The 16,959-nt window shown below is 43.4% G+C and overlaps 1 protein-coding gene across 1 annotated transcript in view; it reads left to right on the top strand.

Moving 5' to 3' along the window:
• fam222aa (family with sequence similarity 222 member Aa) overlaps positions 1–12,548 on the top strand; it is a 67,231-nt gene extending 54,683 nt beyond the window's left edge. The window contains exon 3 of the mRNA XM_066689236.1: positions 1,702–12,548. Within this exon, the coding sequence (XP_066545333.1) occupies positions 1,702–3,161 (1,460 nt within the window). The 3' untranslated portion in view covers positions 3,162–12,548. The remainder of the gene's footprint in view (positions 1–1,701) is intronic.
• The last annotated feature ends 4,411 nt before the right edge of the window (positions 12,549–16,959 follow it).

Genomic DNA, 16,959 nt, shown 5'->3' with positions numbered 1-16,959 from the left:
AAATGAAGTTTTTTTTTTTTTCTTTCTTTTTCTTTTTGCTCCCTCTCCCGCTCGCTCGCTCTCTACTCATTCTCCAGGTCGCAATGGCTTTTGCTGACTGCGTTGTTATCGCAGTTAATTTCGGCACTTTTTTGTTCATCTGTAAAATTGCATAAAAGTGTCATTTTTGGGGGGTGCTGGTAATTTGCAGCAGTTGATTTATTGCTTGTAAATGGAGCCTTTTTTTCCTTTTTTATTCTTTTTCTTTTTTTTGTAGCGGTGAGCTAAGTAGCCATGAAATTGCCTGAATAATGTAGTTTAAATCCAATCTCGGAGAGGCCCCTTGCCTCCCCCCATGCTGCCACACTTTGGGCCCTTAGAGATTGCCGTTTCCCTGCACTTGAGTTCTTTTCAGACTAGTTAAGCCCTGGCTTTCTAAATAAGGGGCGATATGGGTCCGTGACCTGGTTTTATCACTGAGGAATTGAATTTTGAAGTCGGGACAGCTTCAAAAACTATTATCCGCCCCTGCTCAGGAATCAACACAAGTGCCATAGTCATTGGAGATGCAAACTTTGAAATCAGTGGAACTAGAGCAGTGGATAGGTCAAGACAGTTTGAATTTCCTAAATCGCAAAATCATAACAAGATGGACGAGTTGCCTTACATGCCATACATGGATGTTGTTTTATGGCTAATTTTAAAATTAATTGTTGGCGTTCATCTAAATTATGTTGCTGGCATTTTCCAGCTCTGACTGATGAGAAGGATGTTCATTAATACCACACAAATTTGTGCCCAAAAAGTACTAAACCTCTTCTACATACTGCTCAGGAAACCAAGCTTTTTTTATTATCTCCCTGACTATAAAAGTACGGTAGCTTTTATATTTGTTTGTTATATTCAGTTTGTTTGGAAGGCTTTGTGAATTGAAGGCTATGAATGGAAGTAGAAATATTTTCATGGTCCCCAAACCCAGGTTTTGACTCATTTTTTTGGTAATGTATTTCAATCAGGCTGATCAGAATGAATAATTGAAGAGGTCATTTGGCTAAAGGTGAGACCTGATGATCCTACTTATGAATCTCAATTGAGCCGCCACAATGGAAAAAGGAAAAAAAAAAAAAAAAAAATCTCCTTTGATTTCCCATGGTAACTTGGTTTTGTACAAAGATGGAAAAAAAGAATCTGAATTAATTTCACAAGCACTGATTTAACAGTGCCCGAGGTATCTTCATCGACAGAATGAGTTTTTAAAGAGATGCAGATGTCTAGGGATGAAAAACCAGGAAACTTCAGAAAAAAAAAAAAAAAAAATGTTCGGAGAAACTTCATTTCATACAAATCTGCGGTATTGTCTGGCGGTTCTAATGCAGACACTATAACATATTCGGGTCCATCGCACGGAGATAATCCTCTATTTTCATTGTAAATACTTTAAGGTTTTCTCATAGTTGCACTCAAAATGACTTTTTAAGAGTTTGGGGTGCTTAGACCGTAAATGACTGCTTTTAGTGGAGATGGTTTTCCTGTTAATGCACATTTACAGTGATTGGGTTTGTGATACACTTCTACTACCAATCTGAGGAGCTACTAATGGATCTTCACTACGATTATCCAAGATTCGACTCCCCCAGAGTAAAGTGGCAGTTGTGATTGAGTGATGCTGGGGTTCATTTCAGCAGTGCCGGTAATGACCTTGTTTCTGTGGTTGCTTTGCAGGCGAGCTAGTGGCCCCCATGCATTCCCCGCGGTATCCCAGCCCTGCCGAGCTTGACGCCTACGCACAGAAGACTGCCAACAACCCGCTGTCCATCAAGATCTTCCCCACCAACATCAGGGTACCGCAACACAAGCACCTTAACCGAACCGTCAATGGCTATGACACCACTGGCCAACGCTATAGCCCCTACCCTCATCTTCACACGGGGGGCTACCAAGGCCTCCTGGCCATCGTCAAGGCGACCTCCACCCCCACGGCTAAAGGCGTGGTCAAGAACTCGGAGGGCAAACGGACTAAACTATCCCCAGCCCAAATCGCGGTGGCCCCGTACCCGCCGCCCAGTAGCAGCACTTTAGCCCACGCCCACGGGCAGATACAGTATCACACAGGACCCCCCAAACCTCCCGAAGCCCCCACGATCACCATTCCCCCAAATGTCACGGTGGCCGCGTCGGTGATCCCGATAGCGGGTGGCAGAGGTCTGGCCTTGCCCCCGCAGTCCAATCTCCCCTCCATCCAGAGCATCATCTACCAGATCAACCAGCACTGTCAGGCCCAGGCTTTGCAGCAGGTCTGCCAGGGGGTGGTGGTGGCGACGGCGGCCAACCCCAGCCCCGCCAAGCAGGCCGCGGCAGCCTCTTCGAACTCCTCCAGCAGTGGCTTCCCTGCTGGCATAGCACCCCAGGGCAGCTTGGCCTACGCTGGGGCCATGTTGCCCACCCAGGGGGCAGAGATAGCCAAAGCGGGGGCGGCCTACGTGGACAGCATGGATTACATCCTGTGGCAGCAGAAACAGCAGCAGCAGCAACAGCAGCATCATCACCAGCAGCAGCAGCAGCACCATCAGCAGGCTGCGCTCCGGATGTACAGTGGGGGCAGCGGGGGTGGGGGGGCCATCAGTAAGTCTCCAGAAACGTGTGTGCCGGGGGGCGCCGCCGGGGTGGTGGTGGGTGGCACCCAGGTATCCTCTAGGCCTTACACCCTCACTGCCAGCGCCGGAGTGCTGGACAAGGTGAGCTCCTCGCCACTGAACTGCGCAGGAATGCACGGCAACTTCTCGGTGGGGCAGTACTTCGCACCGCCCTGGAACAGCGTGCTGGTGACCCCCGACAGCGACTGTTACAACCCCCAGGACCTGCCTGGGACCAATACGGGTGGCGCGGGGCCGGGGCATAGGGAACTGGGCTTCCCCCACCACCACCACCATCACCACCACCACCACCACCACCACCACCCCCCGGTCGACAGCGGCGGGGGTCTGTGCTGCAGCCTGCCGAGCAAGAGCCTCTGCAACACCTCCATCCTGAGCAGCAGCCTGCAGTCACTGGAGTACCTAATCAACGACATCCACCCACCCTGCATCAAGGAGCAGATGCTGGGCAAAGGCTATGAGACAGTGTCTGTGCCGCGGCTTTTGGACCACCAGCACGCGCACATCCGGCTACCAGTTTATAGATAAGAGAGGAACCGAAAGGAACAATGTGGAAAATACAAAAGAATAATTAAAAAGAAAAGAGGAGATCTTTATTATATATAAATATCTATAGATATATATATATGTGATTGGCACTGCTTTAAAAGAACAGAGGGCAAGTATGGTTTGGTCTTGTGGTTTGGAAAGCACCCTGGAGAAGAAATAAATGAAATAAAACGGTGGCAATGACAGAGGGCAAAGGTTGAGGGTGGATAACGGTGTGCAGAGGTGAGGAGGGTTGGGGGGGGATTCGACCAGGCAACCCATGAAGGATCTAACCTGAAGCCTGAATATCTCCGACCGGGCTGCGCCAACAGGAATTGTGTGCCGTTTTCTCGGTTCTTTTCGATTTGATGCTATTTTGTTTTTCATTTTCTGGGTTTTATTTTATTGATCTTGTTAAAGGTTGTAAGATTTGATTTGAAATGCACACAACTCCCCTCCCCTCGGTCCCAGCCGCCCCAAGATAAAACTACTTGCTCCAAATCCCCAGTAAAGGGGAAAGGGTGATGGGTGCGTGCTCCGAAATGAAAAAAATCCAACAGGGGAGGTGTGGGGGGCAGCGTGGGTTTTGGAGAAAGTAAGAGAATCAATGCTACAGAATGACATGCAAGAACATTGTGAGAATTAAAATAAGAAGAAATTTAATTGCACTGCTTGGAGTATTAAAGCTAGTCAGCGGAATGGAGGGGGAGTGGGTTGATCTGGATTAAATATATTTAAGAAACTTGAAAACTTGAACCTATTTTTTGTTTTGTTTTTGTTGTCGTTTTTCTTTTTTAGTTGAATACCACATGCGTTGGCTGCTAAGGGGAATTAAAGTGTTTATTTCTTATGGCTTAATTTTGAAGTTTAGATTTGTCTTTTTTGTTGTTTGTTGTTGGATTTGATTTTCATTTCTTTCTCTAGCTGGGTGCAGCTTCTTTTTGAATGAGACATGAGGCTGCTGCTTTGGTTCTGTAAGGACCGTGGGCTTTGATGTGTTGGGAGGTGCTGAGAAAACCAACACTTTGAAAGCAAAAAAAAAATACATAAATATATAAATAAAAATAGATGCAAAACTTTTCAGATTTTTTTTTTTTCCTCCAAAAGAATGTTTCAAATCGGAGGCTCTGTTATGACCTCTGTGTTGTTTTCAATGGTTTCCCAGACTTATCTTGCTGTGTCTTACAAGATTGGGGTTTACATCCCTTAAACTGCTGTGCTGCTGAAGAAACTATATGCTTTTTTAAACGACAAAAATCAAAATACAACTCTCTTGTGGCTGTAATGTGCTGTTGTTTTTTTTTTTTCTCTTCGTTTTATGAAAAGTGACACGGAGACTCAGGTTAAATCCTTTTTTTCCTGCACACAAATACAAATTCCACATTATGACGCAGGATAGATCTCGGTTCCAGGACGAACAGTGGGAATTGCATAAGGTATTGTAACCTTTGATCCCCACTGCAAACCTGAGTGACTAGCGGAGAGAGGCTCCCTGTCAATTCAAGTCTTCAGCTCTGTTTTCGAAGCGGAAATATTGGTACGAGAGGGGGCTTAATCTACCTGTGATATTAAATCAAGATTGAAATCCCAGGGTCAAACCTGAACGCCACACTGGAATGCTAGTGTGCATTACCTGAAACTCATTTTACACTCTCTCTCTCTCTCTCTCTCTCTCTCTCTCTCTCTCTCTCTCTCTCTCTCTCTCTCTCTCTCTGTGTGTGTGTGACCGTTAGGCCACTGGGCCTGTGGTTTAATTTGTTAGTAAGTATGTAAAAGGACTTGGCCAAGCTTGTGATGCAATGAGTTTTTTCAGCTTTTCTTTCTAAAACGAGGTTCTGCATATATTTCAATGCTGTGATAAGGGGTACAGCACTGCTTTTTGGCATCAGGCTAGAATACAGCACATATTAGACAGCCCAAATAGCGCAAGTCTTTAATGAAAACCCAGATCCTAAAATGAATGTACTGTATCGAAGTAACTTCCCTTTACTTTGTTACATAGCACATGAGGACCATTAATAGCAGGTTTTTATTTCCTGAAGATACACATCCTTAAAAAAAGTTTGAAATTGACTTGGACTCCATTCATTTCAATTTATTTAAAAATATAATTTAGCTGAGGGGAAGTATTGTATAACAGGAAATAACATTTTCCAATTTCTAATGTTTCTAATGTCTAGACATGTCTTCTGTGTTGCCGTCACAATGATTTCAGATTATGCTGAGTGTCAGAGTTATTGGGAACTGGATAATGTGGAGTAACGTTATTGCAGGGAGCACCAAACAGACTCGTAAATCAACATTTTCATATAATTTTCTCAAGTCAACAAGGATACCAATGCTTTCAGGCATAGCTGTGTGAGCGTGTGTGTGTGTGTGTGTGTGTGTGTGTGTGTGTGTGTGTGTGTGTGTGTGTGTGTGTGTGTGTGTGTGTGTGTGTGTGTGAATATATGACTTCATAAAGATCTGTTTTTATTACACAGCCTTAGAGACCAAAGGAGCTTATTACCTTACAACTCCATTATAAAACCCACAATACGGGCGCTGCGCAAAGCTTTTCACTCGCCTGCACCACACCCCATGTTGTGAAAGCTAAATTATGTATATTTTGCAGTAGATAGTTGCTGTGATCGCTGAAATATATATTAATTGGAATATACATTTCAATTCTGGAGTCATGGTTTGCTTTTATAAAAAAAAGAATGTCTTTCTTCACAAAAGAAGCCTTTACAATAAATATGAAAGCGACCATTTTTTTGCGCTGCTGGTTTTAAGTCCTGACAGGGTGATTGACTGGGCTTCAAGCTTCTACCTTTTGCTCTTGGGGGGAAAAAAAAAAAAATGTCAACAGATTTACTTTTTCAGTTGCCAAGATGGTGTTTATAAGGCAAATCATGAAAAACATTGCAGTAGACTTCCAGATATGAAGGATTTAATAATTAATAATCTGCATTGGTTTGTTTGTTTGTTTTGGGTTTTTTTAGTGGTTCCATTTAAAAGGCAATTTCACCGATTCAAGCCTTGTTGGGCCCTGCATGTCACAGGGAAGCATTATTGACTTCCAGTTAGTTTTCATTGGGTTACTATTAACTTGCATATTGATTGTGTGCCGAGCGAATACAGAGAGAATGTAGATTTTGGGCGACTCCTTCCGAGTTACCTCAACTGTAAAATGTTCGCCACTTTTAACCTTGATTGTCCATTTTGAAAGCCTGGGAACGGCTTGCAATTGCAGACGCACATTTAAGAAGACTTATTAAATGTCGGTTCATATTTTTAAATGTTTCTTATTCATATTGTCTCATTTTTAATAGTTGTTTAACAGGGTAGTTCCCCGTTTTTGTGGATTTTATTCCTTCAGTAGTGTGAGGACTGCAAAATCAACCGCAGGGCGCAGAAGGCATTTATAGGGATGTGGGTTTCATAACCTTAGCTGAACACTCCCGACTTCTGATTAAATTCACACAGTATGCCACTGTCTCCGCATTACATCTCCTCAACTGTAGGTAAAAGCTTTAAAGCCGGTCACGTGATAGTCTCTGAGGAGCTGAAACGTTTTCTGATTTCATATAGTTTCTTTCAGATCTCTGTCAACTTTAAACATCATCTCTTGTCATTTCCCTCAGGGCCCACTTCCAGTTTTTTTCTCCTGCATTTTTATTTCATCTCTCTCCTTTTTTTTTTTTTTTTTTTTTTTCTTTTTTCTTGTTAGTGGAAATGAAACCCATGGAAAAAAGTAGGCTTGCTTTTCTTTTCTTTAGCCCACTGTGGTCATATCCAAGTGGGTTTCGGTCTTTCTTTTTTGCATCAGTTGAATCTTTAATGTGCGTCTCTGTCTGTGTCAATGGAGAGTATGGGAGGTTTCCATGCATTTGAATGTTTTATATTTTATACTCGCGCGCACACACACACACGAAAAACTTTCAGAGCGACTAAAGAAACGCAACAAGCCTGTTCATTGACTTTGTTTTGTACGTGTGAGTGTGAAGATGGCAGAACTTTTTTATTTTCGCTCCCCCCACTCTCTCTCTATATTACACCGGCAGGCCAGTTTGAAGTCCCACTCCTGCCTTTGTCTGGGTGTACTTGAATGATCCGTCACCCTCCCTCCTAGAACGGGGACAGAAGAGGGGGCCCCATTTCGGAGACGCACAGGCTCCATCCAGTCTGTTGGGGGCTCTGTGCTCTCTATACAGTGGCTGGTCAGGGGGAATATATTCCACCCACAATGACCCCCGCCATTCTCGCTACGCAAGCAGATTCCTAACGCCGAACAATGGGCTGGCTGCCCACAGTAGGATAATAGTATTAAATTCCAAACAGATCTGTGCTCTGAGCTTCACTCATCCACACTGGGCTCTCTCAGCTGCTGAAACACAGTGACATATGGCGTGTCATTATCTAAACCCCCCTCCCCTGCAGGCCAGTGCTGTGAAAAGACTTTAATACTTAAACAAACCGAGATGCTGAGTTTCGGGACAAGTGCTTAGCCAAGGGCAGCACTCGACAGGCCGAGGGACTCTGGGATTGTTTCTAAAATTGAAATTCTCTCACTCACTCTCCCCGTTTTGGGAATTGATTATATTCATTGAATTCATTGATTATATATAAAGTTCCGACTTCTGTAGCCATATATGCTTTCAGCAGTGGATATTTCCTAAAGTTGCCCGTCTTTCTTTTCCGGGAGTGCAGGTCAGAGCAGTCTTATCTGAATAAAGAGAGCAGGCTGGCTGTTTAATAACCAGGATAATTGCTGAGTTGCTTGTGTCGCTTCTAATCCCAAAGCCAGTTACTGCGCTCCATCAAGACTGGTCTCCCTGCGGCGAAGTGAACTGGGCCACACTGTCCTCTAAAGCGCAACTTCGGAAAATAGCATTTTGCTCTCTAAGACGCCGTAACTCGGCCACATCTCCCTGTTCTCAAACAAAAGCCCAGAGAAGCTGCAAAAACAACACTTAACTCTCATCATTGAGGGGAAAAAGCTCCTTTAATGTTTAGTGCTAGTATTTCAAAGGCCTGTTTTTTTTTTTCTTTTTTTTTTTTTTTTTCTTTTGTTTGGTTTTGTATTTAAAGGCTTTGTTTTTCTTACCTTGTTTTTTTGCTTTGACAATACTTATACATCAACGCCACCCCTCCCCCGGCCTCTTATACCCGCTCGCCGCTCCTGCCCTTGACCACAGGCCTCTTAATCAATACAGGGCCAAGAATCAGGGCCCAGGGAAAAGCAAACAGCAGGGTCCTCTCCGGGCCGCAGTGTGCATCTGAGGGTGAAATTAAATGAGAAGAAGAGGGGAGTTGTTTGTGTAAGATCACCAGCCCTGTTCCTGTCCCCAGCGATTGACGTTACCCATACATATCTATTATGTGTGGGCCGCTGAGGGGAAGGCACAGATGACATTTTGCTGATGGTTTTATTTTTTTCCCCCTCAATAGCAAAAAAAACAAATCTTCAGCTACCATTATTTGTAGCCTGGTTCTTTTGGTTTGATTGTCTAAAACCAGGAGAATATAAAGAGTTTAACTTAATTGCAAACCAAAACAAAGCGAGCTATAATTGGTATGTCTGCCCAGAACCCGACTTGTATACAGTTTTTAAGTTTCTGAATTCTCCCTTTCAAACGCGTACTTTTGAAAATCATCCTAATTTTGTTTCCTCGTTAAAACACTTAATTACCACAGACTAATTCCATTTACTGAAACCAAAATGGATTTAATCGCAGAGCATTTACAGCAGCAGTTTATTATGATGATGATGATGATGATTATGATTATTATTTTTAATTTTAATGAAGTTCAGTTCAAGTGCAGATTAGAAAAACTCAAATCGTTCTCTGAGGCACATTATGTAAGTTACTGCCCTCTAGTGTTGGAGAGTGATATCGCTTGTATACAGGAATATATAACGTTTACATTTTTCCTCTGTCTAATATTTACAATAGTGTTTTTATTTCCCATTGCACCCCTTCACTTAGTTTCCCTTTCTTTCCCACTTGCCATACTTATGTGCTTATTTGATCCCTCTATCAGTATAGCTCGAGAGTTTTGCGTGGCAGGCCTGCCGCTTGTTTATCCCCTCCGGCCCTCAGGAGAGCCCCTAATCAGCTTTCCCCGAGACCTCGGCTCACATACATTCCTCTCAACTAGTTTTATCAACATTTCAAGGGCACGTCGAAGAGAGAGAGAGGATCCTCGGAGGCCAATGGAGGGAGAAGGAGTAGGAGGGGTCCCAGAAAGTGTCTCATTAGCAGCGGCCCTCACACCCATTTTTCATCGCCTGTTTGTTGGGGGAAACAAAAAAGAAAAGGGAAAAAAAAGGAAGGACAAACACACTCCATCTTCCTCCCAGATGCCAGAGGGCGAATTGTATTTGTATAGTCCACCTGACAGGTACATTTATATTACCGTAAGCTCCCATCTTTGAAATTGATTCTTATGGCTAATGAAGTGCAAGGCATGACTTATAACCGAGGCCTCAGTCTGCTGCTCAAAGTGGCCTCCCTTTTACATATCAGAGTTTCTTTTCTGTTTGGTTTGGGATCTGTTTTGCAAATGGGAGTTCAGGATTTCGGCCCATAGGAAAGAACAATCTCTGTCCTCCGGAGTCTGGCAGGCCTTGCAGATCCATATGTTTCCGTCTGTCGTAGAAGAATGCGTTTTATCTTTTTATGACAAACAGATTGATGCGGTTATCTCAGTTTAGAAAGATAGGTCATTTCTGATGTTTGGCTTTCAAAATCGCTTTTTTTTTTTTTTCCTTCCTGCGTTCGGTGCTCAGTATGTAGTATGTCCTGGCATGCTGTGTTTAAAGGACGGGCACGTATGTAATAATGGAGCAGCGTGGGAATGGTGAAAAGAAACAATATTGGCCATTTTCCCCAGTGCACGGGGGGAGAAAAATGGGTAGAAGTCGAAAGTTTATGAGTTTCCGTCCTTCAGGGGTATCCTTGAATCCGTGCCGGCGAGGGGCGAGCAGATTGGAGCAGCGCGTTGGTGAATAAACGGCAGTAATGCGATCGCACGTCTCTCGCAAACAAGCCCGCCACTTATTTCCTCAGAGGACACGAGGCCCGGCCGGCCTTCGTAAGAATTCAGAGCCTGTTTGTGTTCGTCTCGGAAAGATGGATACGGCTTTGTGGAAGCGAACGGGCCTTGAATTTTGAAAAACAAAACCAGAAAAACACAAAGAGGACAGGCATTGGGGAGATGAAGGGCCCATTTTGTGCGATTAAAACAAGGGGGAGGTGGTGGACAAACAAAAAACAAGGGCAGCTGCTCTCTCTGTGGAGATCTGCAGATCGTCACAGGCCTTCACGGGCAGCAGGGAGACCGTCCCTCTTGTGCACACACTTCTACTCCAACCTGCAGGCGCCAGGAGGAACCTGGAACCGGGCCCTGGCTCGACCGCGCGGTTGTCTCACTCAAATTACATTATTCCCTGATACTGCTTCATAATATCGGCTCAAATGCAGCACCGTGGAAATTGTTACCGCTGTAGTGGGTGGCATTTGTCGTCATTTATTGAGTTTTCTTTTGTGGTTGATTTTTCAATATACAGAATGGTTTGTGCATTTTTGGAAGATGCCTGGCCCCTTATTTATATGTGAATACCATTCCCCCTTTCGTTTCGTGTATGATTAGAGTGCAAATTAAAGAGAGGGAATCTTCAATGAAATAGTTTTTCAAATCAATTCTGATTGGCGACACAACCGGTGTGCTTTTGCGTTTGCTAATGTTCCGCGAGGGAAACGTCTAAATTAAACCGAACAAATAGTTTTTCAATTTCCATTTTCCTTTTTCAATCACGTTCCCCCTGAACGATCGTTGATGACAATTCCCTTGGAGGTCCTGTCCACCAGATTCCCGCTCCCCTCGCTGTCTGCCTCTCCGCGGAAGTCATTCTTTGTTGTCTTATTTGACTGCCTTTGAATGTATACCCTCGGGGAAATGAGAAACAAAACAAACGGGTGGGGGGGGGGGGGAAAAAACAAGTAATTTTCTGAAATCACTAAATGAACATCGTCGTGAGGCAATCAGAGCATCAGATAAACTACGTTAATTACTGTTGTGGCACCTGACAAGGACATGCAGTCATGCACATATTCCAGATGTACTGACACTCGGCTGTATCTCTGACAGCTGACTCACTGCAGGCGATGGACCTGCTTCTTTTACAAGTAAAATGCACTGTCTTGACAGTAAACACTGTTGTCTCAATAGTTCTTCGGAGAGTAGGAATGCAGGTTGTGTTCAGAATGTACCTTGACGAATCTATTAGTTATTCAAAAGACAAATATCTGGGGGTCTTCAGGATGCTTCAAAGTTCCCTCCAAATCTGTTCTTAATTTAGCATGTCGCCGAAAAGCTTCTCTGGAATAGAAGTACTTTTAAAAGTCTGCTTTTTACTTCACTGATATGCTGGAAACAATCTGAGATTATTAGAATATAGTAAGTTTTGATTATTTTCAGTTTCCTTTTTAAAATTTAGCTTCCAGGTGTGGCACTCCAATATGATGACCTTTGCATTTCCAAACGATCAACCTTAAAACAGAAACGGGTGCCCCTTCGCAGTATCGAACTATACTTGTAATGAATGTTTTTGGTTTGTTTTCATTCTTAGATTACGGTTAATATTTTTGCAATTGCATTTTTTCTCTCTGCCGTATAGTTACTGTGTATACTATACTGTTAATTAACGTCACTTCAAAAGAAATTCTCCTTCATGTATGTAACCACAGCAGCCATTACAAACACAAAAGAGTCTTGGGAATGGGTTTTTGAAATATTCAGATCTGCCCTGAATAGGAAAAGCTAAGGGCTCAGACTGGATTGATCTTTGATGCACCAGAGCAGCCAAAGTCTGGGGTACAGCAACCTTGAAAAATAATATATATGGAAATCTAAATCTATAAAGCATCTCTCATTGTTCTCCCTGCAGTATTGTATTTATGTTTGAAAATTGTATGTCTCCTCAGGATAAATGTGTAAAGAATATATTACTTTTTTCTTTTTTTTTTAATATATATATATATGATTTTGAAAGAAGGCTTGATAATTTAATGAAGGAGCCTGACTCAAACAAAGCTGTAAAATCTTTAGCCTTGGGATTCTCAACTCTTGAATGTGCCTACAGCCCTGTCTCCCTGTGACTGCTTTCCTTATCTCCATCCATCTTCCCCCTCCTCTTCCTCCTGTCTCCAAAAACACCACCCCACCCCCACCCCCAACTTCATTATTAATATTCTAATTGTACTTTCAGAAACCAACCCCTGCTTTTTGTCAATCTCAGGACCGAAATCTCTTTATTTTAATGTAGACGTTTAATTTATTCTCGCCTCCGTTATTTTATTATTGTTTGACTTGAAGCAAATAAAGCGGATAACTTCTACATCCCAGTCTCTGTCCATTCTGATTTGCTTTCTCTTTTTTTCTTTCTTTAATCCCGTCACTTCGGTGATGTGGCAGTCGGTTCAGCTCTTAAAATATCGTATTCCTTATTTCTTAGTAGACTCTACTGTTGTCCACACAATCGTTGTCCAAAAATATACACATTTCAAGAACTAGTACAGTTAGAGCACCATATACAAATTTAGTCTTTATAATAGTCAAATTAACAAAGAGAAAGTAAAATGCAGTGCAAGGTTGTATGTAGGGGCAGTTTACGGGTAGTTCAGGTAAAAAAAAATAGGGCTATAATTATATTACTGCCACGTGCAATTAAGTTAAAATGAGAATGGTGATGCATAATACACACCGTTACAATTAAGGCCAATTAAGATGCAGAAATTCAGGTTTTAGAAGCAGCAACAGCGAACATCAAGGTGCCTTAAAAGTTGAGACTTGAGGTCTTATGGGTGCAGTCTGACCAAGTGCATGCTGGGAAGGTGCTTGGGTACATCCTTGGGTATATGCTAGTTCAATGTGCTAGTTCAAGTAAGGAGTTCAGGTGTGTCTTGTACATGGTTCAGAAAGGACAGGGCCCCTTAATATTCTACAACAATTATGGTAAATAATTACCTCAGTGCTGGAAAAAATTACTCTCGGCTTTGGATTTGTTTGCCTTTCTTTTCCCATTCAGTACTGCATTCCGCAAGGTCGCAACAAGGAACGGACAAGCAGAGTTACATTAGTTTTCCTCTGTGACCTTTGTTTCCAGGCAAATGAAGGAAAGGCAGGTCAACAGGGACCAATCAAAGTTAATTGTTCCCCTTAAGAAAACCATGAGTGCTGGAGGACTGAAACAACCCAGAGAAGCCCCACAGAAACCTACAGTCCTCAAGTAAACACTGGAATTGGTCTAAATGACTTAATTCTGCACTAGACACCTTACAATATACAGTTTAATTACAGTACATCTCCTTGCTGCATGTCTATGCTTCTGTGAAGAACAACATGGCAGGTTGACTTTGCAGGAATCTTTGCATGTTTCCTGGAGGTGACTTTCCAGGGTGAAATAAACCCTGGCCATGGTGTGTGAAAGAGAGATACCTTTTTGATTGTGTAATGGGATGAAATTCCACACTGATCGGAATTAGAAAGAAGATGATTCAGCAGGCCAAATCCTTGGGAACTTTTAAAGATGGGATTAGATAAGGAGAGGGTGAGATAAGGGGAGCTTTAGATTAACTACTTTTTATACTAAGCTAGCAAGATGGCCAAACGATGGCACCTGTCTCTGGGGAGAAAAAAAAAAGTAACCATGCTGGGAAAGACACCTCATCGGTTTGTCTGCTTTAATGTGCAGATGACCTCCTTCTATAGTTGCAGGCACTTGGTGGAGCATCCTGAAGTTTGGCTGGACCCTTTCCAGGAATGCCGGCGGTTATGTGGCATCCAGAAGCCAGCCAATGCGATTGGAAAGGTTGACGTTTGCCCACTTACTGCTGGTTCTTAGGTGACGATCTCTGCCATCTTAATCCGTTTGGATGGCCATTGTGTTTCATTCCCCTCCAATAACATTTCACGCACCGCAGTATAAGCCTGCCACACATCACAGGACAGAATTCCAAATGTTCAATTTAAATGTTTAATGACTTGCAGGGATCCGACTGCCCTAATCTCTTATTGAAGTCTGCCTGCCACTGCAATTGCCGCGCAGATAAACGGCAGGCTTGATAATATTCTGGTGCAGTTTGATCCAATCAAGTTAGTGGAGTCGCACTGTTATTTTATCCGGGGTTACTCAGACAGAAACGAGCTCTGGAGCAGAAACGCGACTCTTATTAGCAGAATTCATTCACCTGCACGCTGCATTGAATCCCTGGCAATTTCACAATAAATCAATGCTGGGTCTCTTAGCTGGGCAGCCAGTGGGCTGTCACATTGCTATCTTGAGTCATTTAGCTGGTTTAAATAATTCCTTTTGTTGGAGCTGGGGGTGTCTGTGCGCCGATGGAAATGCACTGAACGTCTTGAGTTAGGATGCGTCTCTGCCGCCTGTCTCGATGAATCTGGCTGAAAATCGGGGGACCGGATTCAGCTGCCACACTGGGTAATGCGGAGGCTCAATAATTTTCTCACAGATGTACATATCTCACATGAACTGGGGTTGGGGGGATATAATTAAAAAAACAGAATGAAATCCTCCTTTAACAATGTCAGAATGAATCCTGCTTGCCCTGCGTGGCCTTAGTAAAGCATCTTTCTCTATTGACTGCTAACGTTGTCTCTTCGCCCTGCAATCCAGGTCTCTTCTGCTTGCTTTTGTGACACCTTTTCGGTTGCCATGGCAGGTAATTTGGTAAGGGAGTTCTGCCTGAGCCTGTGAGGAACCACCTGGGTAAGCATTAGCACTGTGTTGTTGTTTTTTTGGTTTTGTTTTTATATTTATTTAGAGCCTTCCCTCCTGATCATAGGACTGCTTTTAAGTGCTGTGAAGGGTCCCCATAGGCAACTGTTATTTGTATTAACTGGATACAGTTTCCTAGCTGTCTCACCTCAGAGCCTCTTATTTGGTAGAGTAAGGTAAATCAATGATTTCTCAGGCTGTTGCCAGCAGAAGCCCATGGCCAGGTTAAGCTGACCTGCACACAGACCCCCAGCGGACTTTGAAAGCATTAGTACCCCTGCTGGAATGGATGCTTGAAATACACCGAAGCAGTCTGCGTGATTAACTGGGGCGATTTCAAGCACAATGTTTGTCCGTTTCCTACTGGTGGCGAATCAAAAGGCCCAATCGGTCAAGGCAGTTTGAATTCTGCTTGTAGCTTTTTTAATATTCGGCCACCCAAATTGATAATCCAATTGGGACGCAGAGGAGGAAAGTGCTGCCGTGTTTCAGATGGCGTCGTTATGGAATTGTGGCCCTTGATATCCATTTCTGTATTAGGTTTACCTAATGTATATAAACTATATTGTTGTGGGGGAGAGTAGCGTTTCTCCCAGGATGCACTGGGCTAAAAGCCTGACCGAGAGCGTTGTGGCTGTAGAGTAACGTTTCTCCCCCTGCACTTCGAGGCGTCCTAGTTCTTCTCGTCTGATGGGCTAATTCATCAAAAATGTCCCACCTGGGTGTAATATTTCAACAGTGAATATGAAAATCATTTGAGTGTCTGCCCTGGGGGTGATCAACATTTGTTTTGGCAGCATTGACAGAGTGAGAGAGAGAGAGAGAAAGTGGGAGGGGGTGGTGGAGAGAGGATTGGTGCACCGTCGTGATTGCCACTGCCTTCACCAAAGAGGAGCACTAATTTCAGGTTTACTCCATGTGTATGAAATCATCACCTGCTTAGAATTCACAGCGTTATTTACTTGTCATCTTCTGGATGGAAAATATGTTTAAAATATGTTATTAGTATTTACATTGGCAGGATCCAGAACTAGCTGAAGAACAAGACAAGACACAGACATGCTATTGATCCAATTTACCAAAATAACTCCTGAGGTTCAATGCATTGTTTTGGGTTGTCAGGAGATGAAGGAGGATCAACCCTGGGGCTTTATTACAGATAAGAGCAGCAGGAAATGTATTCCAAATTGTCTCTCTTTTTTGACTTTCTCCAGATGTGTGATATCGTAAAGCCTGCATTTTATTACAATTGCACCGTTTGGAGGAATTTAGTGTGAGAATGAGGGGCAGTGTCTGATCTTGGGAACATGCCAGGTTTGGTTTAAAGGCCAGCAAAGGGGAGGACTGGCTGAGGTAGCTGGCTGATATTTCAGAGTGTCCCTTCAGGTCAGGCCCGAGGCAGGCAAGCAAGGGATTGTGGGAAATCTGACTGCAATGTCCAGGGATGCATTAAGGACTTTCCGTGTTTCGAGAGCTATCTCTGAGTGTTTGCTCACATACAACAAGAACCAAGCAACAAAAGTAGAACTGTTCACATTCATTCGCCTGAAAAAGTATGAATCTTTTGTTATAACTCCTGCTTCTAATTTATAATTTGAAAAAAACTAAAGAACAAATGCTTTTCAGTTTTTATTTGTAGTTTTTTTTTTTTGTCCACCCTCATCTTAAGAAGTGTAAGTGTACTCTGGCGTTTCCTTTCTCTAGGGCTTTCCCAGCACCAGAGTCTGCAGGTGCTCCCCCATTATCCGTCTTGTTCGGGGGACAGAGGGAGACGATGTACCTGGAGTCATTAACAGACTGACAGCACCCGGTCTCTGTGCGTTTGTCTCCTGGATTTTAATGTGTTAGCTCAGGTGGAATATCTGACAGCACGGTTTTCTCCATCGCCGTTCCCGGGGGACATGTTCCAGCCTGTAAATAAACCATGAACTCAGTACACCGAGCGAGGTATTTCTTTTTATTATGTGCCCCGAAAATACGGCTGTACTGCAAGCTTGAGGATTGTAGTCCACG

This window comes from Amia ocellicauda, chromosome 17 (genome assembly GCF_036373705.1).
Source record: "Amia ocellicauda isolate fAmiCal2 chromosome 17, fAmiCal2.hap1, whole genome shotgun sequence".
NCBI classification, from domain to species: domain Eukaryota; kingdom Metazoa; phylum Chordata; class Actinopteri; order Amiiformes; family Amiidae; genus Amia; species Amia ocellicauda.
The sequence above is the reverse complement of the archived record's forward strand: the minus strand, read 5'-3'. Positions and strand labels throughout refer to the sequence as shown.